This window comes from Bos indicus x Bos taurus, chromosome 8 (genome assembly GCF_003369695.1).
Source record: "Bos indicus x Bos taurus breed Angus x Brahman F1 hybrid chromosome 8, Bos_hybrid_MaternalHap_v2.0, whole genome shotgun sequence".
Lineage (NCBI taxonomy): Eukaryota > Metazoa > Chordata > Mammalia > Artiodactyla > Bovidae > Bos > Bos indicus x Bos taurus.
The window spans coordinates 38,078,613-38,103,826 of NC_040083.1; the positions used below are offsets into that span (position 1 = coordinate 38,078,613).

The window sequence follows — 25,214 nt, forward strand, 5'->3', positions numbered from 1 at the left end:
GGAGGAACCCCAAAGAAGGAGGTTTAGTTAGATGACTCATATCTTCCAGTGGAGTGAACTTTAAAACTGGCCTTTGAAGGCTAAGTCATGATCACAAGATCATGACTGTGGTGTGCAGATCACTGTATGCTGTGCTTAGTCACACAGTTGTGTCCGACTCTTTGTGACACCGCCCCCCGCCCCGGACTGTAGCCTGTCAGGCTTCTCTGTCCATGGGGATTCTACAGACAAGAATACTGGAGTAGGTTGCCATTTTCTCCTCCAGGGCATCTCCCCAACCAGGGATCAAGCCCAGGTCTCTCACATTGCAGGCGGATTCTTTACCATCTGAGCCACCATGGACAACAAAGAGCATCAAACACTTGATATTGGCCATCTCCCTCCCCTTCTTTCCTAAGTTCATGGTCAGTGTCATTGAGCAGACATGTCATTGATCATTTCTGACTTGCTTTCCTAGAGGGCCTAGGGCTTCCCTTGTGGTTCAGCTAGTAAAGAATTCACCTGCAGAGCGGAAGACCTGGGTTCGATCCCTGGATTGGGAAGATACCCTGGAGAAGGGAAAGGTTACCCACTCCAGTATTCTGGCCTGGAGAATTCCATGGACTGTATAGTCCATGGGGTTGGGAAGAGTCAGAGATGACTGAGCAGCTTTTACTTTCATTTTCCTAGTGGGCCTAGTGCAGCTTCAGAACCCTGCCCTACAGAGAGCTCTGGGAGGCCAGATATCAGAGACCCTCTCTGATGAGTGACTGATATTCCAGGGAGATACTCAGACTGCTAGAAAGAGAAAGAAGATGAAGGATGAAAAGAGCCATCTTGGGGGAAATATAAAGCAATGAGAAGGATCTCTTCTCCCCAGTTTCTTGACTCTCAAGAGTATATTTGGATTTTTTGCAGTTTGTAAGGTTTTGGAGGGGTTGTTGTAGTTCTTCAGTCATTTAGTTGTGTCTGACTCTTTGTGACTCCATGGGCTGTAGCACCCCAGGCTTCCCTGTCCTTCACTATCTCGTGGAGTTTGCTTAAACCCAAGTCTATTGAGTCAATGATGCCATCCAACCATCTCATCCTCTTATGCCCCCTTCTTTTCCTGCCCTCAGTATTTTCCCAGCATCAGCGTCTTTTCCAGTGAATTGGCTCTTCACATCAGGTGACCAAAGTATTGACACTTCAGTTTCAGCATCAGTACTTCCAAAGAATATTCAGGGTTTATTTCCTTTAGGATTGACTGATTTGATCTCGTTGCAGTCCAAGGGACTCTCAAGAGTCTTCTCTAGCACCACAGTTTGAAAGTATCAATTCTTTGATGCTCAGCCTTCTTTAGGGTCCAACTCTCTCTCCGTACATGACTATTGGAAAAACCATAGCTTTGGCTATACAGACATTTGTTGGCAAAGTGATGTCTCTACTACTTAATATGCTGTCTAGGTTTGTCATAGCTTTTCTTCCAAGGAGCAAGTGTCTTTTAATTTCGTGGCTGTAGTCATCATCCAGTAACTTTGGAGCCCAAGAAAATAGTCTGCCACTGTTTCCATTTTTTCTCTATTTATTTGCCCTGAAGTGATGGGACCAGATACCATGATCCTAGTTTTTGAATGTTGAGTTTTAAGTCAACTTTTTCACTCTCCTCTTTCACTTTCATCAAGAGGCTCTTTAGTTCCTCTTTACTTTCTGCCATAAGGATGGTGTCATCTGCATTATCTGAGGTGACTGATATTTCTCCTGGCAATCTTGATTCCAGTTTGTGCTTCATCCAGCCCAGTGTTTCACATGATGTACTCTGCATAGAAGTTAAATAAGCAGGGTGACAATATACAGTCTTGATGTACTCCCTTCCCAATTTTGAACCAGTTCATTCGAGGGATGGTTCTTGCATTTGGCTGAACCCCTAGAATTCTGATTCAGTACACTTGGGGTGTGAGCCAAGACTTTATATTTCTCCCTAGTCCCCCAGGGATATCTGGGGATGTTGAGCTTGAAAACCACTGCTTTAAGGTGCTCTTGAGATATCAGAAAGGTTAGGTTGGCTAGATCCATCCAGATGTTTTTTGCCCAGAATTCAAAGGTTAAGCATAGAATTTATAATTTATGTCAAATTAGATAGAGATTGGTAAGAACATATTGAGGGGGTTTTATTTAAAGGTATTTGAAGCAGAGACCTAGATACTGTTGGGAATATTTGAGTTATGCAACAGAGAGTTTGATTGAATTCCTTCTGAGGTATGGAAGCATATCCTCTTTATCCTGCCTGTTTACCATGTTTTCTCACTTTATCATGTTTTCTTGAGAGTGGTCCTCTGAGGTTGCCATGTACTGATTCAGATCATTTTGACACAGTAGCTGTTTTGTTAATCCTTTTACTGTGATTAGTTTTACCATAATGTCAGTTTCTTAGCTAACATTTCACTTGGGTCATTTTTTTTTATTCCTAACTACTTGAGGATGGTATTTTTAAAGTAAAGAAGGGTTTAATGAGGATAGTTTGGCATTAAAATGTTGAACATCAAAACATTATTTGTCACAAGACACTTCATGTGGTCTTCATACTCTGGCTCCCAAGCGCAGTGTGGTTCTGCAAGCCTTTTGCAGAGTCATGGTCCTGTGAAATGTCCAGTTCCTCCGAGAAGGCCACTCCTGTGGACCTCAGATGCAGGCAGGACAGGGTTCTGGTCCTTCTCAATGTTCTCCTGAAGAGGACCTTGCAAGACCTCGGGTTCTTTTCATTCATCAACTTATCAAGACCACAACAACTAACTGCAGGCAATAGAGATCAAGCCCTGAGCCTTTGGAGTGGGTGCACTGACTTCAAGACCCTAGACTACCAGAGAACTAACCCTAGGAAGTACCAAATGGTGAGGACTCACACAAAAGAAACCACTTGAATACAAGACCCAGCATCACCCAACCACCAGTAGCACCCTGTGCGTGACGCCTCATCTAAACAACAAACAAAACAAAAATACAAACCCAATCATCAGCAGACAGGAGTGCCACCTCACTCAGCCTTGTCCATCAGAGGAAAAACAAACAAACACAAACAAAAACTCAGCACAAATCTCACCTTATACCAAGCTTACACAAACCACTGGACCAACCTCAGGAAGGCAGAAACCAAAAGGAGGAAATAATTCAACCTTCTTCAAGGAAAGAGTTCAACTTTCCTTGAAGCTTGGGAAAAGGAGACCCCAAACACAATAAGTTAAAAAATTAATGAAAAGGCAGAGAAATACTACACAAATGAAAGAGCAAACTAGAAACACAGAAGTCCAAATAAATGAAGAAGAAATAGGCAAACTACCTGAAAAAGGATTCAGAATAATGATAGTAAAAGTGATTTAAAAAAAAAAACCTGGAAAACAAAATGGAGACAATGCAAGAATCAATTAACAAAGACCTAGAAGAATTAAAGAATAAGCATACAGAGACAAACAACACAGTTGCTGAAATTAAAAATACTCTAGAAGGAATCAATACCAGAATATCTGAAGTAGAAGATTGAATCAGTGAGCTGGAAGATAAAATGGTGGACATAACTTCTAAAGAACAGAATAAAGTAAAAAGAATGAAAAGAGCTGAGGACAGTCTCAGATACCTCTGGGACAATATCAAATGTACCAAGATTTGAATTATAGGGGTCCCAGAACAATAAGAAGAAAAAAAAGGGTATGAGAAAATTTTTGAAGACATTATAGTTGAGAATTTCCCCAACATGGAAAATGAAATAGTCAAGTCCAAGAGGGGCAAAGAGTCCCATACAGGATAAACCCAAGGAGAAACATGCCAAGACACATACTAATCAAACAAAGACTAAACACAAAGAATATTAAAAACAGTAAGGGAGAAGCAACAAGTAACATACAAGGGAAACCCCACACATTTAACAGCCGATCTTTTAGCAGAAACTCTTTAGGCCAGAAGGGAATGGCAGGATATATTTAAAGTACTGAAAGGGAAAAATCTATAACTAAGATTACTGTACCTGGCAAGGATCTCATTCAAAATTGATGGAGGAATCAAAAGCTTTTCAGACAAGCAAAAGTTAAGGAGAATTCAGTACCGCCAGACCAGCTTTACACAAATGTTTAAGGGACTTATATAGTGAAGAAATACAAAAGAAGAAAAAAGATCTATAAAATCAAACCCAAACAATTAAGAAAATGGCAATAGGAGCATATATGTCAATAACTACTTTAAATGTAAATGGATTAAATGCTCCAACCAAAAGACACAGACTGGCTGAATGGATTAAAAAAAATAAGACATATATATGCTGTCTATAAGAAACCCACTTCAGACCTAAAGACAAATACAGGCTGAAAGTCAGAGGATGGTAAAATAGATTCCATGCAAATTGGAAGCAAAAGAAAGCTGGAGTAGCAATCCTTATATCAGACAAATAAACCTTAAAATATAGAAAATTACAAGAGATAAGGACACTACATAATGATCAAAGGATCAATCCAAGAGGAAGACATAACGATTGTAAATATCTATGCAACCAAATAGGAGAACCTCAATACATAAGACAAACACTAACAAACATAAAAGGAGAAGTTGACAGTAACACAATAACAGTAGGAGACTTTGACACCCCACTCACACCAATGAACAGCTCATCAAAACAGGAAATTTATGAGGAAATGCAAATCTTAAGTGATACATTAGATGAGATGGATGCCACTGATATCTTCAGGACATTCTATCCAAATGCAGAAGAATATGCTTTCTTCTCAAGTGGATATGGAACATTCTCCAGGATAGACCACATCTTGGGTCACAATCAAACTTCAATAAATTTAAGAAAATTGAAATCATATCAAGCATCTTCAACTACAAGGAAAAAAACCTGTAAGAAACACAAACACATGGAGATTAAACAACATGTTTCTAAATAACCAACAGGTTACTGAAGAAATCAAAAAGGAAATCAAACAATTTCTAGAAACAAATGACAATGAAAACATGACAACTCAAAACCTATGGAATGCGGCAAAAGCAGTTTTAAGAGGGAAGTTTATAGCAATACAATCCTACCTCAAAAAATAAGAAAAATATCGAATAGACAACCTAACTTTACACCTGAAACAACTGGAAAGGAAGAACAGAAATAACCCAAAATTAGTAGAAGGAAAGAAATCATAAATATCTGAGCAGAAATAAATGAAAAAGAAATGAAAGAAACAATGGTAAAGATTTATAAAACTAAAAGCTGGTTCTTTGAGAAGATAAACAAAATTGACAAACCTTTAGCCAGACTCATCAAGGACAAAAGAGAGTAGAATCAAATCAACAAAAGTAGAAATGAAAAAGGAGAGGTTACAACAGACAGTGCAGAAATACAAAGGATTATAAGAGACCGTTATGAACAACTATATGGCAATAAAACAGATAACCTGGAAGAAATGGACAGATTCTTAGAAAAGTTCAACCTTCCAAGACTGAACCAGGAAGAAATAGAAATTATGGACAACCCAGTCACAAGCACTGAAATTGAAGCTGTGATCAGACCCTGAATAGCCAAAGCAGTCTTGAGAAAGAAGGATGGAGCTGGAGGAATTAATCTTCCTGACTTCAGATTATACTACAAAGCTACAGTCATCAAGACAATATGGTGCTGGCACAGAAAGAGAAATACAGACGAATGGAACAATATAGAAAGCCCAGAAATAAACCCATGCACCTATGAGTACCTTATTTTTGATAAAGGAGGCAAGAATATACAATGGGACAAAGACAGCCTCTTCAGTAAATGGTGCTGGGGAAACTGGACAGCTACATGTAATGAAATTAGAACACTTCCTAACAACACACACAAAGATAAACTCAATGGATTAAAGACCTAAATGTGAGACCAGAAACTATAAAACTCTTAGAGGAAAACATAGGCAAAACACTCAATGACATAAATCAAAGCAAGATCCTCTATAACTCACCTCCTAGAGTAATGGAAATAAAAACAAAAGTAAACAAGTGGGACCTGATTAAATTTAAAAGCTTTTGCACAGCAAAGGAAACTATAAGCAAAGTGAAAAGACAACCCTCAGAATGGAAGAAAATAATAGCAAATGAAGCAACTGACAAAGGATTAATTTCCAAAATATACAAGCAATTCATACAACTCAATACCAGAAAAACAACAACCCAATCAAAAAGCAGGAAAAAGACCTAAACAGACATTTCTCCAAAGAAGACATACAGATGGCTAACGAACACATGAAAAGATGCTCAATATCGCTCAGTATTAGAGAAATACAAATCAAAACTACAATTAGATATCACCTCACACCGATCAGAATGGCCATCATCAAAAAGTCTACAAACAATGCTGGAGAGGGTATCGAGAAAAGGACACTCTCTTGCACTGTTGATGGGAATATAAATTGACACAGCCACTATGGAAGATGGTATGGAGATTCCTTAAAAAACTAAGGATAAAACCACCATATGATATGACCCAGCAATCCCACTCCTAGGCATATACCCTGAGGAAACCAGGGCTGGAAAAGGCACGTGTATCCCACTGTTCATTGCAGCACTATTTACAATAGTGCTAGATGCCCATTACAACAACCTAGATGTCCATCGACAAATGAATGAATGAATAAAGAAGTTGTGGTACATATGCACAATGGAATATTTCTCAGTCATAAAAAGAAACACACTTGAGTCAGTTTTGATGAGATGGATGAACCTAGAACGTATTATACAGAGTGAAGTGAGTCAGAAAGACAGATAAATATCGTATTCTAACGCACATATACAGAATCTAGAAAAGTAGTACTGAAGAATTTTACCGGGCAGCAATAGAGAAACAGACATAGAAAATAGACTTATGGACATGGGGAGAGGGGAGGAGAGGGTGAGATGTATGAAAAGAGTAATGTGGAAACTTAATTACCATATGTAAAATAGATAGCCAGTGGGAATTTGCTGTATGACTCAGGAAACTCAAACAGGGGCTCTGTAGCAACCTAGAGGGGTGGGATGGGGAGGGAAATGGGAGGGAGGTCCAAAAGGGAGGGGATATATGTGTACCTATGGCTGATTCATGTTGAGGTTTGACAGAAAACAAAATTCTATAACGCAACTATCCTTCAGTAAAAAACAAACAAAAAACATTATGTATCACAAGAAATTAGGAATAGTGCTTCTTTTGAGGGAGTAAAACTGGTAAGAATTAGGGGCTTTTTTTTTTTTTTTTACCTTAAGCTTCATCCCTTTTCTCATTGATGAAGTTTTTAAAAAATCAGAATGTATTACTTTTATAATACTAATTTTAAATTCATCTGTAAATTGGGTGGCATTATCCCCATGTGACAGATGTAGACTAAGATCCAGAGGAGCTTGTTGTCTAACTACTTGAAAAGGGACATCAGGTCAAGGAGAGCTTTGACATTAGAAGCAGGACTGATTCCTCTTTTTTCTTTTCCAGAATGCTATTTCAGTTGCTTTGTCTTTACATATAAATTTTAGAATAATCTTATATCTACAAAAATCTTGGTTTCATTGGATAATGATGCATATTTTAGCTTCCAAATGTTTCCGTTTTTGCAATGGGCTAGGTGTTAGATATTATAGATGGGAAGGAATTCACTTCATATTTAAATTTACAGTTTATCACTCAAAAAATCTTTTTCACAAAAATGTCTTTTTAAATGTAATATTTTTTAGGGACATCGTGTAGAAAACTTAAGAATTTCAGATGTTGTTACAAATAAAATAGGCCCACTGACTAATAGACAGCTTAAAAGAAAACTTCTCTGAAACTGCACATTAAATGTGGCCATTGGTGTGTGAGCTACAATGGTGTGTTAACCTATTTAATGATTTTCTAAAGGATATCTAGAGAAAATTAAAACAAGAATAATTTAAAAAATGTATAAACCTGAAATTATAAGCACCTAAATTTTCAGTTATGATCCATACATAACATGATCATTTTCTCTAGAGCACATTTTTAATACCTTTTGATTTGTATCAATACAACATCCCACTTTGACTATTATAAATAAAACATGCTACTGTTTTCTCAGTTCATGAATAGTATAATTCAGCTTGAATTTGGGTGACTTCTAGGATTCACCCTAAGTCATGAATTGTAGCATATTCTGCAGTCATGCAAAATGGGTTCTATGTTAACTTTTTCATAAGTTTAAAAACCATGCAGAAATTTAATTTTTATTTTATAGTAGATTTACAATGTTGTGTTAGTTTTGGGTTTATAGCAAAGTGGGTCACCCTTAAGATTCTTTTCCTATTTGGGCCATTACAGAGTATTGAATCGAGTCCCCTGTGCTATGCAGTATAATCCCTTGGTTTTGAATAGGTGTCAGAAAACCACTATCCTAGCTGCCCTTCCACATGTAGTACTTTTCTGATGAGTTCTCAGTCTGGGTTATGCAGATAAGCAGATACTGTTCATAATGCTTTTTCACCAACAGGTGGCACTAATAATTCCCTTTATTTTCATAGTACCCCAGGAATAATCCTTATGTAGGATTTAGAATATATCTTTGCACTTTTTTGGAACATGACTGATTTTAAGAGTATCTAAGCCAGAAAACATCCAGCATTTCTGATCAAGTCTTTGGCATACTGCCTTTCTCTTAGATTACTGGCTCCTAGCTCCAGTCTCTTCTTTCCTTCTTTGATTGATCTTCCAACACAAGATGAGTAGAAGTCATGAGAAAAACACAGAAGGAAATACAAAATCCATTTTTAAATTTTTATTGGAGTATAGTTCATTTACAATGTGTTAGTTTCCACTATACATAAAAGTGAATCAGTTATACATGTAAATATATCCACTTTTTAAAAAAATTCTTTTTCCAAATATTTCATTACAGAGTATTGAGTAGAGACAAAGTCCATTTGTTGAAGTCCTTTTCCATGGGCGAAATGATGACATTAATGTTGTCTGGACTGAAGAAGAACTCAGTTTTGAACAGATTGACTAAACATTTATTGCAGAGCTGCTCCATGCATAATACTAGTCTATACATTTCCTGAGGCCAAAAAAAAAATTATAAAATGCTTCGTGGTGACAGCAATAATGGTTCTCATTTACCTGTGTTTTGTCTGTGCACCATAGTGCCTGGCAAATAGGAAGTGCTTAATTCTGGAGCAGCTTACACTTATCATTATTCCTTAGCTCATCTAGTCTCTTCTGTTGCTCTGTGGCACCCACACTGTGGATTCACCACTTTGCTTTATTCCTCAGCCAGACTCCAAGCCTTGCACCTCCAGATGTTTTCCTCTGCTCTGTCCTCTTCTCATGCTGAGCCCTAAATCGTCAATTCTGCCATCTCCTGACACCGAGCCATCAATGTCCCTATACTAGTTTGCAGATATTTCAAATTCAGCTGGTTCTATCCCACCATTTTCTCAAAAAATGTTTTCTAGGGCTCAAGCTTAGCTTTTCATTTAGAAATTAAACAATTTATCTAGTTTATTCTTAAGCTTATTCTTTTTTAGAGTATGATCTCATTATTACGGGGTGACCAGGAGGGATGGGTGCCAAAACCACTGGGCCTTCCACACAGTCAAAAGATGGTGTAATTTTTTGAAATGGAGGAAACATGCATTTTGAATGGGATTAAAAAACCTATTACTCACTTCCTTTCCTTCCTGCAGAGAGTACTGAGAACATTAAGTAACAGTTTATGATTGACTCAGCACCCCTCCCTGGAATGTTAGTCATTAAGTGTGCTCTAAAAGTGGTGCCTTCAAGGACTGCTGAGATGGGTATGGCCAGCCTCTAGCTGCCGTGAGTATGTGGGGCTTAGGAAAGCTGACCCGAGTCTGTCGGGAATGGTACCACACTCAATTACACTCAATTAATTGTACTCAATGTACTATTCCTTTGCCGTATAATCGGATCATTGACTAAATATTTAGTGATATTAAGAAATTATTGTTCCTCATTTTAGGTGTCATAATTGCAATTATATTTTAAAAAATAATTCTTATCTTTGAAAGATACATATTGAAGTTTGAATTGATGAAATGATATGATGCTTGAGTTTTGCTTCACAATAATCTAGTTCAGAGTGAGAGGGTTAGTGAGGGATGTAGGTAGAAACAAGATTGACCATGATCTTTTAATTTTTAAAGCTGGGTAATAGGCACAATGTGGTGGTCCCTTACATTCTTCTCTCTACTTTTGCACAGTTTTGGAACTTTCCATAATGAAAATGATTTTTTTTAGATGTATGGTCCTGAGTGAGAGTTGAAATCCCATCTCTGAGTAGGAATGGGTGAGCTATAGTGCACAGACCAGGTGTTGTTCTGGTTGTTCAAGGCTTTAGGCTCACGCAGGGGTCCTAGGCGAGCTTACTGTTTTCTAGGAGGGACTTTGTGTCACATGTTGGTGAACATACAGCCCATACCTGATGAATACTGAATGAGTACATGAAGGCAGAGAGGCATAAAGCTCTGACCCTTTTCTTCGTGTCTTTGCAGCGGAGCCCAGGGGGAATACGCCGGGCTGGCCTCTATCCGAGCCTACTTAGATGCGAAAGGAGAGACACACAGAACGGTGAGCATCAACCACGTGCTTACCACTGGAGTGGGGTGCGGGGAGGTCAGTGGGTTCAACTTTAGGGTCCCTTTTGTTCTGAGGGACACTCCCTCCAAGTCTTCTTGGAAGAAGTTGGGGAAACACATAATCAAGAAACAAATGTCTATGGAGTGGCTATTACGATCCTTGCCTCTAAGACGTTTCACTGGACCATTTTGAGGAAAAACATTTTGAGATAAAAGTCTTCTTAAACCCAGTCTGTAAAAGTTAGCCAGTTGGCTGCAGAACTGCTGCCCCCAGGGAGCAAAGGGTGTAAGGGGAAGGAATGTTGCCATTCCAAGTCTCCCTCCTTGGCTCAGCCCTGGCCCCAGGCCTGGACAGAGGGCAGAGACCAAGTTTTCATTCTTCTATAACTCCTACTGTGCCTGAGCACAGTTCTTGCCCTATGTATGCTCAAAAAATATTTGTTGAATAAATAAATTCCTTATTAGTGATTCTCAGCTCTCAACAACAAAAGAAGACATGGAGCAGAGTTCACGGTTCTGTTTCATCGTTTGCTGTGAGTTAGAGTCTAGTCTCCAGGGTCCAAACTGCTTTTGGAGGCCCTTGTGGGACCAGCAGGTGCTAATGGGCACCACAGACCTCCACTAATCCTGAGGCAGTGCCCTTAGCCGATGACCTAACAACACAGGCTTCAGATTGCGGCCAAAGGAGGCCTGTGTTCCTGGTGGTGGCCACGCTGACCTTGAACTTCATGAGCTGTGGAGATGGCATTAGTGGGTAGGAATCAGGAGCAAGTCACAAGCATCTGCCCAGCCCGGGAAGTTTAGAGAAAAGGGGGCTGGAGTCCTTCTGGCTGCACACAAAAGTAGGGTCTTAGTCCATTCCTAGTTTTATTAAAGATGGAAGATTATTTATGGCTAGTTACCTGGATTTTGCAGGGAAGAATTTAAATACTATTTTACTTTCACAAAATGGGAGGAAAAACTTTTTTCTCCCACCTTCTTGATATCTCAACTTTTTATTTTTTTTTCACTTGGGTTTGAATTCTTCGATTTTCTAAGGAAGGATTTTGGAATTAAAGTTGTTCTTTGGACCTCAAAATGTCAGTGCTTTCATAGAGTCAGAAAGGAGATGTTGGGATTCTGGTTATCCAATGAGAGGCTGCCAGATGACTGACATTTAGAGTTGCCTTTTCTATTTTTCCTCTGTGGCTTCCTTGTACTGAGTAGCCCCTGGAACTCTTTGTTATTCATGCTCTTTAACCATGAAGTTTCTGGGACTCCGGGAGAGGGAGCCATTCATTCTGTGTTACCATGTCCATGTTGTTCCTGCTTTATGGGGAAGCTGCTGGGATCCACACTGTGGTGCTTGTGGAAGGCCTGTGACCAGCTAGAAAAGGCCAGCTAAAATACAGGTTCTGTCTACTCTGTGACGCTTCCCATCCTGCACTGGTTCCTAGTTCTCCAGGCTGACCCCAGGAACTGTTTGTTAATGTCCAGGAAAGTGAAAGTGAAGTCGCTCAGTCATGTACGACTCTTTGCGACCCCATGGACTGTAGCCCACCAGGCTCCTCCGTCCATGGGATTCTCCAGGCAAGAGTACTGGAGTGGGTTGCCATTTCCTTCTCCAGGGGATCTTCCCCACCCAGGGATTGAAACCGAGTTTCCTGCATTGTAGGCAGACACTTTACTGCCTGAGCCACCAGGGTAGTCCAGTGTCCAGGAGCTGGGGGCCAAACCAGAAAGGTCACAAAAAAAGGATGAGAGACTGGGCCTGGGCAGAGTTCTCCTAGGTTTCCCAGTGGCTCAGAGGTAAAGAATCCACCTGCCAATGCAGGAGACCTAGGTTCGACCCCTGGGTTGGTTAGATCCCCTGAGAAAGAAATGGGAACCCACTCCAGTATTCTTGCCTGGGAAATCCCATGGACAGCGGAGCCTGTCGGTCTAAAGTCCATGGATCACAAAAGAGTTGGACACTACTGTGTGACTAAACAACAGCAACAACAGAGTTCTTCTATGACACATGGATTCTTTTTAGCTCTTTTTCCTTCTTTGTTTTTTCCAGTCCTCCCTTCTATCTCAGTCCCCTTGTGTGTGATGCTTCTCCTGGCTCCACTGTTCACACTGCTATCACTGAAGTGTTAGGAGAGGTTATTCCACTGAAGGACAGAGAGGAGTGGGATGCTGCATTTTGAGGGTGGGTGAGGGAGGCAGGGACGACTACCCAGTCATTGAGCTTGTAGAAACAGAACCCTCAAGTTTGGAAATGTTGGCATCCTAAAGATTTTAATTTAACCTGACTTTTTAGTTAGAGAAGAAGAAAATGATTTATTATTCAAATAATCATGGAGGATTTTTCTGTATCAGAGATGTCTAAGACAGCTGCTCCCATATAATAGACTATCACAGAAACTAGTAAAATATATGCTGTTTTGCAAAAAAAAAATGTGTGGGGAAGTCATATGCTATGGAACCTCCTGGATTCCTGATGATTTTTTTTATTTCAAACTGTTTTGGAAGTTATTTTCACATTTGCTCTTAGGTTAAATTTCAGAGGTTCCTAAAATGCAATGGCCAAATTCTTGATTTACCAGTTTAATTTGGGAGACTACAAATTATTTAACAAACACTTATGTAAAAATTCCATGTGCCAGGCACTATCCTAAGCACTTTATAATTATTACTCATTTGTTAGTCAAATACTAATTCAGGTTTGCTGATAAGTGATTGAATTTCCTATACAAAGGGCATACATTGACCCAAACAAACTAAAAAAGCACCACCAAAACCTCCCCCAAAACCTGTATGTATTTTTCTTTTCTCAGTTGCCTGGGCAAAGTAGTGGCCTTTGGATTTTGGATTTGACCAGTGGTAAGAAATTGATTTCCCTTGCAAAGGATTTCTTCTCCTTAATCCTTCACTCATGCAGCAAGTCTTTTGAAAATGAGCTATGTTGGGTCTATGCCAGGCACACTAGGGAGTTAGAAAAACACAGAATCCACCTAAATTGGCATAAATGAACCAAAGAGAGTTAGTGTTGGCTAAAATATCAAATCTAGGTTCTGTCCTAGAACCTAGGACATTGTCCTAGAACTTAGGTATTGAAAGTCCCTTCAGTACCACAAATTTTAAAGTGAGGATCCACATAGAAAATCACAAATGTCTAACAGCAACAAATCATTGAAAAAATGACTGAGACATTTTCTTCCTGCTAATCCTTATATCCCTAGACAGAGTATTAAAAAGCAGAGACAACATTTTGCCAACAAAGGTCTGTATAGTCAAAGCTATGGTTTTTCCACTAGTCATGTGCAGATGTGAGAATTGTACCATAAAGAAGACCAAGCGCTAAAGAATTGATGCTTTCAAACTGTGGTGCTGGAGAAGACTCTTGAGAGTTCCCTGGACAGCAAGGAGGTCAAATCAGTTAATCCTAAAGGAAATAAACCCTGAATATTCATTGGAAGGAATGATATTGAAGCTGAAACTCTAATACTTTGACCACCTGATGCGAAGAAGCCAACTTACTAGAAAAGACCCTGATGCTGGGAAAGATTAAGGGCAGGAGGAGAAGGGGGCAAAAGAGGATGAGATGATTGGATGGTATCACTGACTCAATGGACATAAGTTTGAGCAAATTCTGGGAGACAGTGAAAGACAGGGATGCCTGGTGTGCTGCAGTTCATGGGGTCACCATTCAAAGAAGCGCTAACTGTCCACAGAAGAAGAACAAAGTCATTTCATCTTTGCCTCTGTTGATAGTTCTCTTTGGGTCACATGCATTTTGCTTAAATAGATGGCTTTGCTGTTTTTGAGGAAACAGCTGTTAAGTTAAATTTCCCCTTCATAAGCCCATTTTTATAATGCCCATCCGTTTTTCTTCACAGGGTGACAGTATTGGTTCTGGAATTAAAAACAAAAACAGAATTGTTTTCAGGGTCGACGTTGTTTCTCCTTACCGCTGTTGGAGGGAACTGCAGGGCGCCCTTTCCTGTAGTGTGGCATCATCAGATCACACAGAGCATGTGTCTTCACCTCTGCTCACATGATTTGGGGGCAGGAAATGAAAATGATTTAAACCTGGGAATTTTAGTATTATGCCCACCAGCCATTTTCCATAAAAATTCAACACATCTTTAAGCTCTTGAAATACTCTTTCTTGATCTCTTCAACTTGAGGTGGCACCCCCTCATTCTGAGTTCCTTTGGCACCTGTGGGCACTAGACTTTTTTTTTTGTTGAGAACTTTCATTTCCCTAATTATACTGGCAACACCAAGATCCCTTTAGAAAGAGAGGAGTAGTCTCCTGACAAAGCAAGAAATGTTTCCTCCCAGCCAAGGAGTCTTATTTGACATGATGTAGTCCATGTCTCAGAGAAGGCAATGGCACCCCACTCCAGTACTCTTGCCTGGAAAATCCCATGGACGGAGGGGCCTGGTGGGCTGCAGTCCATGGGGTTGCTAAGAGTCCGACACGACTGAGTGACTTCACTTTCACTTTTCACTTTTATGCATTGGAGAAGGAAATGGCAACCCACTCCAGTGTTGTTGCCTGGAGAATCCCAGGGACGGGGAGCCTGGTGGGCTGCCGTCTACGGGGTCGCACAGAGTCGGACACGACTGAAGCGACTTAGCAGCAGCAGCAGCAGCAGCAGCAGCAGTCCCTGTCTAAAGGGTCCTTTTATTTATTTATTTAATTTTTTTGATCTGGTTGTGTTGCACAGCATGTGGGATCTTAGTTCCCCAACCAGGGATCCAACCCACATCCCCTGCATTGGAATTATGGACTCTTAAACACTGGACCACCAGAGAAGTCCCTCTAGACATTTATTTATACAGATGCCAACCTTCTCAGTGAATGCCTTGTGTGAGCACAGGGCAGAAACTGATGGGCATTTGTGCTTGGCTATTCTCATGTAAGCAGAGAATCTATTGCACAGAGTAAGCATCCAATAATGATGACATCACTGGTGTATTGTCACTGGGAGGCCTTGGGATAATGTCTACCATTATCTCTCCTGGGTCCCAGCAGAGCCAAGCAGAGCACTGGAGCTGTGATGTGTGCATTTGAGTCCTAGAGTTTAATTTCTAATCTCATGTTCTTGTAAGGTGCTTTCTACATATTATTGCTGAGGCAAGGTTAGAATAAGCCTAGGCTTGTTTTGGTGTTACTGGGATAAGGAAGGAGAGTATTAATATTCTGAAAGTCTTTCGGGAACAGTATTTGGGGATCCAGGTGTCAACTCCTCTGTTGGACACTGTTTTTCAATACAGTAATCATGAAGTTGTAGCAGATATTAAGGCACCACCGGTCAGTTTAAATAGAGTATATGACACCTATGTATTTATGCTCCAAGCATTTCGTAGGACTTTTCTGCCATTATGAACAGCCTGGTGATTTCTCTCTTTCCTTCCTTTCGTTCGTAAGGTTTGCCTCATTCCAAAATCTGCGCATGGGACCAATCCTGCAAGTGCCCACATGGCAGGCATGAGGATTCAGCCTGTGGAGGTGGATAAATACGGAAACATCGATGCAGCTCACCTCAAGGCTATGGTACTCAACTTCCGCTTACCAGATGGGGGAGGTCTGGGTTGGAAAGAAGTGGCAAGGATCAGGGATGGTTTAGGTCAACGTTATCTTCTTTTGCATCCTCATTAAAAGACTGCAGTTCTTCTCCGAATGGGTCTAGGGAAAATGGCATAAAATCAGAAAACCTAGCCATCTCTATAAGAAAAATAAAAGCAAGAGTCACATTTTTGGTCCAGAGTAAAAGTGACCATAGTTTCTTTCACCTCTTCCTTCTTTAACAAGGAGAAGGTCCTTTAAACTGAAATTCCGTCCTCTAATATGTGCGTGTGTAAGAAACTGAATGAATTATTCATGGTGGTAGTAAGACTAGTCCTTGCAGAATCTGCCTGCTTCTTCCTGCCCAATCTTCCTCTCCTTCCCCCGTGAACAAACCTATGATCCTGGAAGTCATAGGTATTCTCAATCTTTGTGTTGGGGATTAAAACAGAAATGTAGATTTTGCAGATGTTTGTGATGGTCCCAGCCATTACTTGCTGAATTTCAGGCAACATTCCATCCTCCTTCCTGCAACACCAACCCCCACTCCCAAACTCCCAACCTCCCAACCTTCAGGAAGATGTTGCCTAGCAACCGTATCTGCTTTCCACTGGTGGACTGTAGGCTGCATCTTAAGAGGAAAGGAAATCACTTGAATGGCAATGTGATTTTGTTGGGGTTATTAGGCATGGAGACTGAGAAGTTCATGTAACAACCTTCAAAAGGAAGATAAAAACAAGCATTTTTTAATCTCTCACATCCACCTCCCCACCTCCCATTGCCCCATAAAGTTTTTACCAATAAATATTCTGGGTCAAAAAGTGTAATTATTAAGTCTCTCCAATATAGGATATGATTTAAAATTTTTGTTTGTTTGTTTTGTTTTCACGTGGGCCTCTTCTCTGACTTGCTGGTCAAAAAAATAGGAACATGTCTTTCATATATGCTTGCCTTCTGTCAAAAGAAAAATGATGTTTGTTTGTTTTTTAAATCGGAGCAGAACATTCCTAGTGGGAATTCGAATCTCGATAGAATGGGAGGGAAAGTGGATAGGATGGATTTGGCAAGATGAGCATAGCAAGATGAACTATGAGAATTGACTTGTCTGGAACCAGAAAAAATCTGAAATAATTATTGAGATGATTTGAACCAAAGGAAAACCACTTTAGAGAATTCAGCCCAAAATATCCAGAAATCTTCTGAACAGTTTTTTGGTCTTGACCATGGAGACTTAGTCTAAAGGAATCTTGTTATTTCTTTAGAATGATTTATAAAGGCAGAAATGGCTATGGACCTTCTATTAGTGTCATCCTACATTGAGACAGTTTGAGAAACGAAAAGACCAAGACTTCATCTTCCTTAATCCTTTTAAAAAATGAGGAATTGGTTAAGAAAGAAACACTTCCTCTCGTTAGCTCCCTCTGCCACTTTTCTGTCTCAGGTGGATAAACACAAGGAGAACTTGGCAGCAATCATGATTACATACCCATCCACCAATGGAGTGTTTGAAGAAAACATTGGAGACGTGTGTGACCTGATCCACCTACACGGAGGCCAGGTCTACCTGGATGGGGCCAACATGAATGCTCAGGTGGGCAATGTGAGAAAATGGTTATGAAAAAAAAAATTTGTTTTGTCTTCTTGACAGTTGTCTTAAAACATGACACTGAATTCAGAACAGAGACTGACTTTCTATATTGCCAAATCAAAGTATGTACTATAATTTCACTGAGATTGCAGATCCTGGTGCAGTGGTAAAGAATATCTACCTGCCACTGCAGGAGACACGAGAGACATGGGTTCGATCCCTGGGTTGGGAAGATCCCTTGGAGTAGGAAATGGCAACCCACTCTAGTATTCTTGCCTGGAAAATTTCATGGACAGGGTGGCCTGGTAGACTACAGTCCATGGGTTCGCAAAGAGTCAGACACGACTGAGTGACTGTGCTCATGCACGGGTACGTGCACACGCGCACACACACACATACACACACTCCTCCCAAGGAGGTCATGAAGTCACAGGGGATGCTGAGGACGAAGTAAAAAGGTTGAAGGGAAGCAGGGAGTGAGCTGAATTTTCTTAGCTTATTGCAGGGGAGGGGCGGGGGGTGACCCCTCTTCCTGAGGGAATTAACACCCAAGGTTTGGCCCCTGGTGGATACTGAACTCCCGTGACCTTGGACTAGCTTCAGTTTCATCAGCGTAAAACAGCTGCACATCTCTGGCTCTGAAGGGCTGATCCTGACTACTTACTGGGCTGTGTGTGTGTAGGGGGTGGTCTGTGTGACGTTTTGCTGCTGTTGTTCAGTCGAGCAGTTGTTTCTGACTCTGCTACCCCATGGACGGCAGCATGCCAGGCCTCTCTGTCACTCAGTATCTCCTGAAGTTTTCTCAAGTTCGTGTCCATTGCATCGGTGATACCATCCAGCCATCTCATCCTCTGATGCCCTCTCTCCTTCTGCCCTCAATCTTTCCCAGCATCAGTGACTTTTCCAATGAGTCGGCTGTTAGCATCAGATGACCAAAATACTGGAGTTTCAGCTTCAGCATCAGTCCTTCCAACAAGTATTCAGTGTTGATTTCCCTTAAGATTGATTGGTTCGATCTCCTTGCTGTCTGAGGGACTCTCAGGGGTCTTCTCCAGCACCACAGTTCGAAGGCATCAGTTCTTTAACACTTCGCCTTCTTTACAGTCTGTGTGACACGTGCCTTTAAGGGAATGCTTTAGGGAGACTTTGGAGGGCAGGGACTCATCATCTTTTAAAGAGTCATATCAACTCCCTCTCCTTTTTTTTTTTTAAAACCATTTCAGACTCTTTTCACTAAAATTTTTTTTTAATTTGTTTTGTTTTCAGCCCCAGTGAGGGGCATGTGTGGTCTAACCCCAACCAGGGATTGAACCAGTGCCCCTTGCATTGGAATTATGGAGTCTTAACCACAGTCCGTGGGGTCGCTGGAGTCGGACACGACTGAGCGACTTCACTTTCACTTTTCACTTTCATTCATTGGAGAAGGAAATGGCAACCCACTCCAGTGTTCTTGCCTGGAGAATCCCAGAGACGGGGGAGCCTGGTGGGCTGCTGTCTACGGGGTCGCACAGAGTCGGACACGACTGAAGCGACTTAGCAGCAGCAGCAGCAACCACTGGACTGCTAGGGAAGTCCCAATTTCAGACTCTTTTTGTTTTTCTTTGCTTCTATCTGATCTCTTTTGAGCAGTCCAGGGATTGTCTATTGATTCAATAGCATAAATGAGTCTTGTAGTTTTTATCACATCCACAATTAGCTCAAATGCCAAAGTGGCAGGAACACCTGTTGAATGTTGTGGCTGGTACCAGGATGGTCTCAGGAAAACTGTCAGGCTCCCTCCCTCTCTCTCAGCTCAGTATTCTCTCAGATAGCCTTCCAGCCCTCTATATCCACGTGTCCTAAGGGGCCCTTCAGTAAAGTGCATGATATCCAAAGCTGGGGTACTAGACATGCTGGGGTGAAATTGCCTGTTTCAATAGCAGGGAAGGCCTATACTTCCCCTCCCCTTTCTTGGGGGTGGATAATTAGGAGTTGATGGTATATTCAGATCATACTTTAAAATCTAAATGGTCAATTGCTGTTTCCATAGAAACTGCAGGGCATGCTGCCTGTGGGATATCGGGTTTGAGCTGCCATCTAAGGACGTTTCTGTGCACATCTCCTGCCTCTCCTCTCAGGAGAGCAGGATGGCTGTCTCTCCAGAGCACCCCCAGCTCTTGACTTTTGCTTTTGGTTCTTTCCCTTTGTGACAGGTGGGACTCTGTCGTCCCGGAGACTTTGGGTCTGATGTCTCACACCTTAATCTTCACAAGACCTTCTGCATTCCCCATGGAGGTGGCGGCCCTGGCATGGGGCCCATCGGAGTGTGAGTTCTGGGCCCTGGTTTCGGGATGGCTTTGAAGACTGAGAGTTGGCCCCACACTCTGTTCTTCTCATCGAGGACTTCAGGTGTCAGGATACCTTCACATGTAGTGTGCCTTTAGGGGCTGGGTGATGAGCAGTGAATGGGGTGCTTTCAAGGAGCTTTCAAGGGGAAGCAAACAGATTTTATTAACCACAGTGTGTATGGCCACACTCAGCTCCTAGTCATGTATAGACAGAGCAGGTTTATTAACAGAGAAATGAATAGTAAGCTTTACTGGAGCATTATGAGTAAGAACTGGTATATTAGCACCTAGAAGGGTCTCTTGGACTTTAATTTAGACTTCCAAGCAGCTTTGTTTTTAAAATCAGCTTATGGTTACATCTGAGGATCTATCATATAACATGTTACATCTGAGGATCTATCATATAACATGGTGGCTAAAATTGATAACACTATTGTATAATTAAAATTTGCTAAAGGAGTAGAACTCAAATGTCCCCCTGCCAAAAAGAAATTGGATGTAATATTTTGGACACTTTACAGCCTGAATTCTTATTACATCTGAGATAAGTAGGAAGGAAACAAACCTTATTACTAGAAATAATTGGATGAAGTCAGAATAAGACTAAAGCAATATCTCGGAGCAGTTGGTAACTTTTTAAACTGAAATCAAATCATCTCATGGAAATGATGCTGAGCAACCATTTCCTGAGCATCTTCCTTTTTCCCAAAATGTGCGGAAGGGGCCAGTCTTCAGGGATATGGAGAGCCTGGCCCCCCTTGGGTTTTTCTTCTTTCCTTTTTGATTCCTGTTTTCTGTAGTAGGCAGCAGGGTCGCAGTGGCTCAGCTGTGGGGGAGATGGGGCAACTGATGTTCACAGGCTCGCCTGTGATTGTCACCCTATGGGGCATCTCAGCAGCATCCTCCTATATCCCTTAGATGCCTTGGGAAAGAGTGTGGGGCCAGGGCAGGGACGGAGAGGGTGTGAGGGGCTGGGATGTCCCCACATCCTCATGAGCCCATAGCTCTGCATGATGTTCCAGGCTGCCTGTCTCTCCCCAGCTCTCCACCATGGTACTTGTTTGAGCTGCTAGGATGCTGATGGCTGGTGAGCCATGCCTCCAGCAGAGGAGAAAGGAAGGGAGACTTCCTGAACATCTGCCCCTTAGCAGGTGCCGGGTACCTTCCATGTCAGAGTTCCTTTGCTAGGAATAGAGCTTCCTGAGAGGGCCCAGGACCTGCCTGTTTGGTTAGACCAGATCTTTTTAACATCTTCTAAATTTGTATTAAAAAATATATATACAGGAAGAAGCATCTTGTTCCTTTTCTGCCTAATCATCCCATCATTTCGCTAAAACCAAGTGAAGATGCCCAGGCTTTGGGGACCGTCAGCGCAGCCCCGTGGGGCTCCAGTTGCATCTTGCCCATTTCATGGGCTTATATTAAGGTGAGGCCTGCTAATGCATGTTAGATGGTTTGGGGGAGTGATGTATGGATGGGGACCTGAGACTGCAGATTCCTTCTTAACTTAAAAATGAAGAAATCCATGATCGAGATGTGGTTCAGTGAAAATTGCTGACAACTTGAGTGGAAGAAACCATCCTAAAGAGATCAGCTAAAATTCATTTTATCTTTTCTTCATCAGGCTGTTTTCCTTTGGGTTCTCACAGTGGGTTTAACACCAGAGAAACTGACATGCCAGATATATTTTTCCAGACAGAGCTAAGTACCATGAGTCATATGGATGTGCTGGCCACGTCATTTGGTTTCCTGTAGGATTTGTACAGCCCCTCACAAGCGAAAAACAGTGCATATACTAATTATTACACTTGGTTGAGATCCTGGGATAAATTTTAGGAATACATCTCATTTCGCTTTATATTTCTTGGGAGCCTGGAGGGTAAGATGAAAATAGCAGAAATTCACTTATGTAGAGGTTTTCCCGAAGCTCTTTGCCCTTTAGGGCCTGTGGAACTATATTCTCGAAGGTAATTAGACTTTGTCATAGAACGGGCTTCCTTCTTTTGTGTTTTTCAAAAACAACAACAAAAACAAACAAACAAAAAACCCAAAACACATTAGGGTCAGAGTTTATTTTATACAGTTCGTATTCAAACTAGCCTGCCCACCTCCTGAGCTGACTAGATCGCACACTGGATAGGAACACTTCTTCAGCCGGTAATTAGAGCAGTCTTCCCCAGCTGGTTCCCCTCCTGAGAGAAAGCGAGGATCTGGTGAAATAAACCCAAACTCAGCTATGCACATCTTGCCGGATGACTCTCTGGGCTGGTTGTTATTCTTGAACAGTGTGGCATTTATGATTCTTAATGAAAACTTTCTGGGAAGCTGGGACAACAATTCTGTACCCCAGAGACTAAAACCTGCGTTTTCAAATCATACTCGAGTTGTTTTGCAAATAGCAACAAGAACAATCATCATAAAGGTCTGCTTCTTTGCAAACAGAATCTTAATTCCCAGCTTCCTTTTGGTCTCTGTGAACCTGAGTCATTTGTTATGGAATGTTATTTGGGTTAGAGATGATTTTCCACATATAGAAAATAAATGCCCTAGGACTGGTTTGGCTGTGTGCCAGATACACCAGACAGACTCAGTTTAAGAATGAAATAAATATGGTAGGGTTTCAGCCACCCCTCCTACCTTGGGCTCTTTCTTTTTTCAGGCTGTTGTTACTTATTACCGAGACTCTAGAATTATCGTCTTCTCTCCTTTATACAGTTCTTCTCATATACTCCCTACCGAACTGCTAGATTTCTGCTAAGACTGTCCATCCTCTCCTGGCTTCCCTTGGCCTCTACCACTGGATGTCCCAGCCCACACAAAATCTTTAGGAGGTTCTCCCCAAAATGCACTTTCCCAGGCCCCATTCCAGAGAGAATCAATTCAGTATAGGCAGGGTGGAACTGGGGCCATAAAGTTGCTCAGACTCTGATGCACAGGTCCAGAGGCAGAAGCCAAGTCCAGGTCTTTCCCAGCAAGGATTTGAAGCTTGTGCGAGTGGTCACAGCCCACCTGGCTCTCCAGCAATGCCCAGGCTGCAGCCATGGGCCTTCCTTCCACACCTTTGTTTCTGCTATTCTCACCTAGAGTGTCTTCCCCTTTCTCTTTGTCTGTCCAAATTCTACCCATTTTCAAGTTTCTACTCAAGTTCTAATTCTCACTCTGGAAACCCTTCTTTGGCCAACCTGGCCGAGCGTGTCCTCTCCAAGGACTTTGGTATCCCTGCACTGTTATTTCATTTGTTTTACATCATTTGTGTGTTAACATACATCAAGCCTTATCATCTGAGGTGTTCTGGGAAGAAAGTAGGCAGGACAAATTGGTACAGTCTTGGTTTTAAACTCTTTGCTGGTGATGCTATCCCCATAAAATCATAGGGACTTATGAACCACCAGAAAAGGATAAGATTGAGAACCTTTCAGTTGTTAAACATAGAAGCCTGAACTATGGACATGTGAAAGACAAACCATACAAAATGGATTCAGAGGGGATTTTGGCCAAGAGCCCTCAAGATCCTGGCAATTATCAAGGCATCTCAAATTCACAATGAACAACCAAACAGAAACTCCTCAAATACAGTTCTTTTTCTTGGGTAAATAAGGCGATAGTCAGCAGTCAGTTTTTCCCCTGTTCTAAGCTTTCTAACTACAATAAAAAACATAAAATTACTGTTCAAAGAGGGAAACCAGAAGTTATTTTAGGCTTAGAGAAGACTGAGAGATGTCTTAGGATATTTCACTCCCCTGCAGTCCAGAGAGTGGTGGGGAGCTGATTTCCTTTCATCTGGGGATGTCTTTGGTTAGTGTCCATTGGATCTCTGTGTTCCGTGATTGATGAGTATTTTTTCCTCTATTGCAGATGATGGGAGGCAAGGGCCTTAAACAGGCCACAGAGATTGCTATTTTGAATGCAAACTACATGGCCAAGCGATTAGAAAAGCACTACAGAGTCCTTTTCCGGGGTGCGAGAGGCAAGTATGAACTTCAGCCTATATTCACTTTGGCTTTTTTTCTTGGCCAAACCAAGTTTGACCTAGTGGATGTGACTTGCAGAAGTGGGTGGGAAACTTCTGTTTCTCAGCATATACCAGAGTAAAGCCTTGAGGTACTGGAAATAACTTCCATCTAGTAAACAGCTTAGGGATATTGGTGGGGCTCTGCCATGCACTTAGTCTCAGGACAACTCACAACAAGGACCACACCATAGAGAGACATATACGTAAATCCCATGAGCTTCTTACCTGCCCCTTGGCCATGAGGATGAGTGGAATAATTCTAGTTGGGAGAGCCTTCTGAGAGGAGCCTTTTGAGATAAGCCTTGAAAGGAAGCACAGCAGAACCCCAGTAAACAGAGATGCAGGAGCAAGCTAGAGAGAAGGGAGTTGTCTGAGTCTTGGGTGGGTTGAAGGATGGGGTAGGAGGAGAGGGAGCAGACTATAAGGCAGGAGAGGTAGCATGGGCCTTGAGGGTCTTGGAAGGCTCTGGATTCCACCCTTGGGCCAGAAAGGTTTCTGAGCAGGGGAATGACAGGATTAAGAGGATGTTAACATCATCAAGACAGTGGCAGAGGATGAGCATGCTGTTAGAAGTAGAATCAGAGGACTTATGTACTAGTTAGTTGAGAGTGAAAACCTTTTAGAGAAGCCTCTATAGCTTATCATTGGAGAAGGAAATGGCAACCCACTCCAGTGTTCTTGCCTGGAGAATCCCAGGGACAGAGGAGCCTAGTGGGCTGCCGTCTATGGGGTCACACAGAGTCGGACACAACTGAAGCGACTTAGCAGCAGCAGCAGCTATAGCTTATCATAGGGCGTCCCTGGTGGCTCAGAGGTTAAAGTGTCTGCCTGCAATGTGGGAGACCTGGGTTCAATCCCTGGGTCAGGAAGATCCCCTGGAGAAGGAAATGGCAACTCACTCTAGTATTCTTGCCTGGAGAATCCCATGGACGGAGGAGCCTGGTGGGCTACAGTCCACTGGGTTGCAAAGAGTCAGACACAACTGAGTGACTTCACTTTCACTTTCTTTAGCTTATCATGGAGGGAGGGAGACAGGGATGGAGGGACTAGGTCTCCCTGGAAGTGACGGGAGGGGCTGGCGCAGGTGGACTTGCAGAGGTGTGGCCCTGGGCACAGAGTCTGAGAGCAGACTTTTCTTTGGTGAGACCCAAGGAAACCATATTGAGAAACCAGAGTGAAACCTCTCAAGCAGATGGCTGCACG

The 25,214-nt window shown here is 41.8% G+C and overlaps 1 protein-coding gene across 2 annotated transcripts in view; it reads left to right on the top strand.

Annotated features, from left to right (window-relative positions):
- The window catches only part of GLDC (glycine decarboxylase), an 88,124-nt gene that overhangs the window by 51,097 nt on the left and 11,813 nt on the right, over window positions 1-25,214 (top strand). For both annotated transcript variants that reach the window (XM_027549313.1, XM_027549312.1), the window contains 6 exons: window positions 10,459-10,534; window positions 15,947-16,072; window positions 17,526-17,675; window positions 19,865-19,977; window positions 21,284-21,425; window positions 23,855-23,966. In XM_027549313.1, the coding sequence (XP_027405114.1) occupies window positions 10,459-10,534; window positions 15,947-16,072; window positions 17,526-17,675; window positions 19,865-19,977; window positions 21,284-21,425; window positions 23,855-23,966 (719 nt within the window). The remainder of the gene's footprint in view (window positions 1-10,458; window positions 10,535-15,946; window positions 16,073-17,525; window positions 17,676-19,864; window positions 19,978-21,283; window positions 21,426-23,854; window positions 23,967-25,214) is intronic.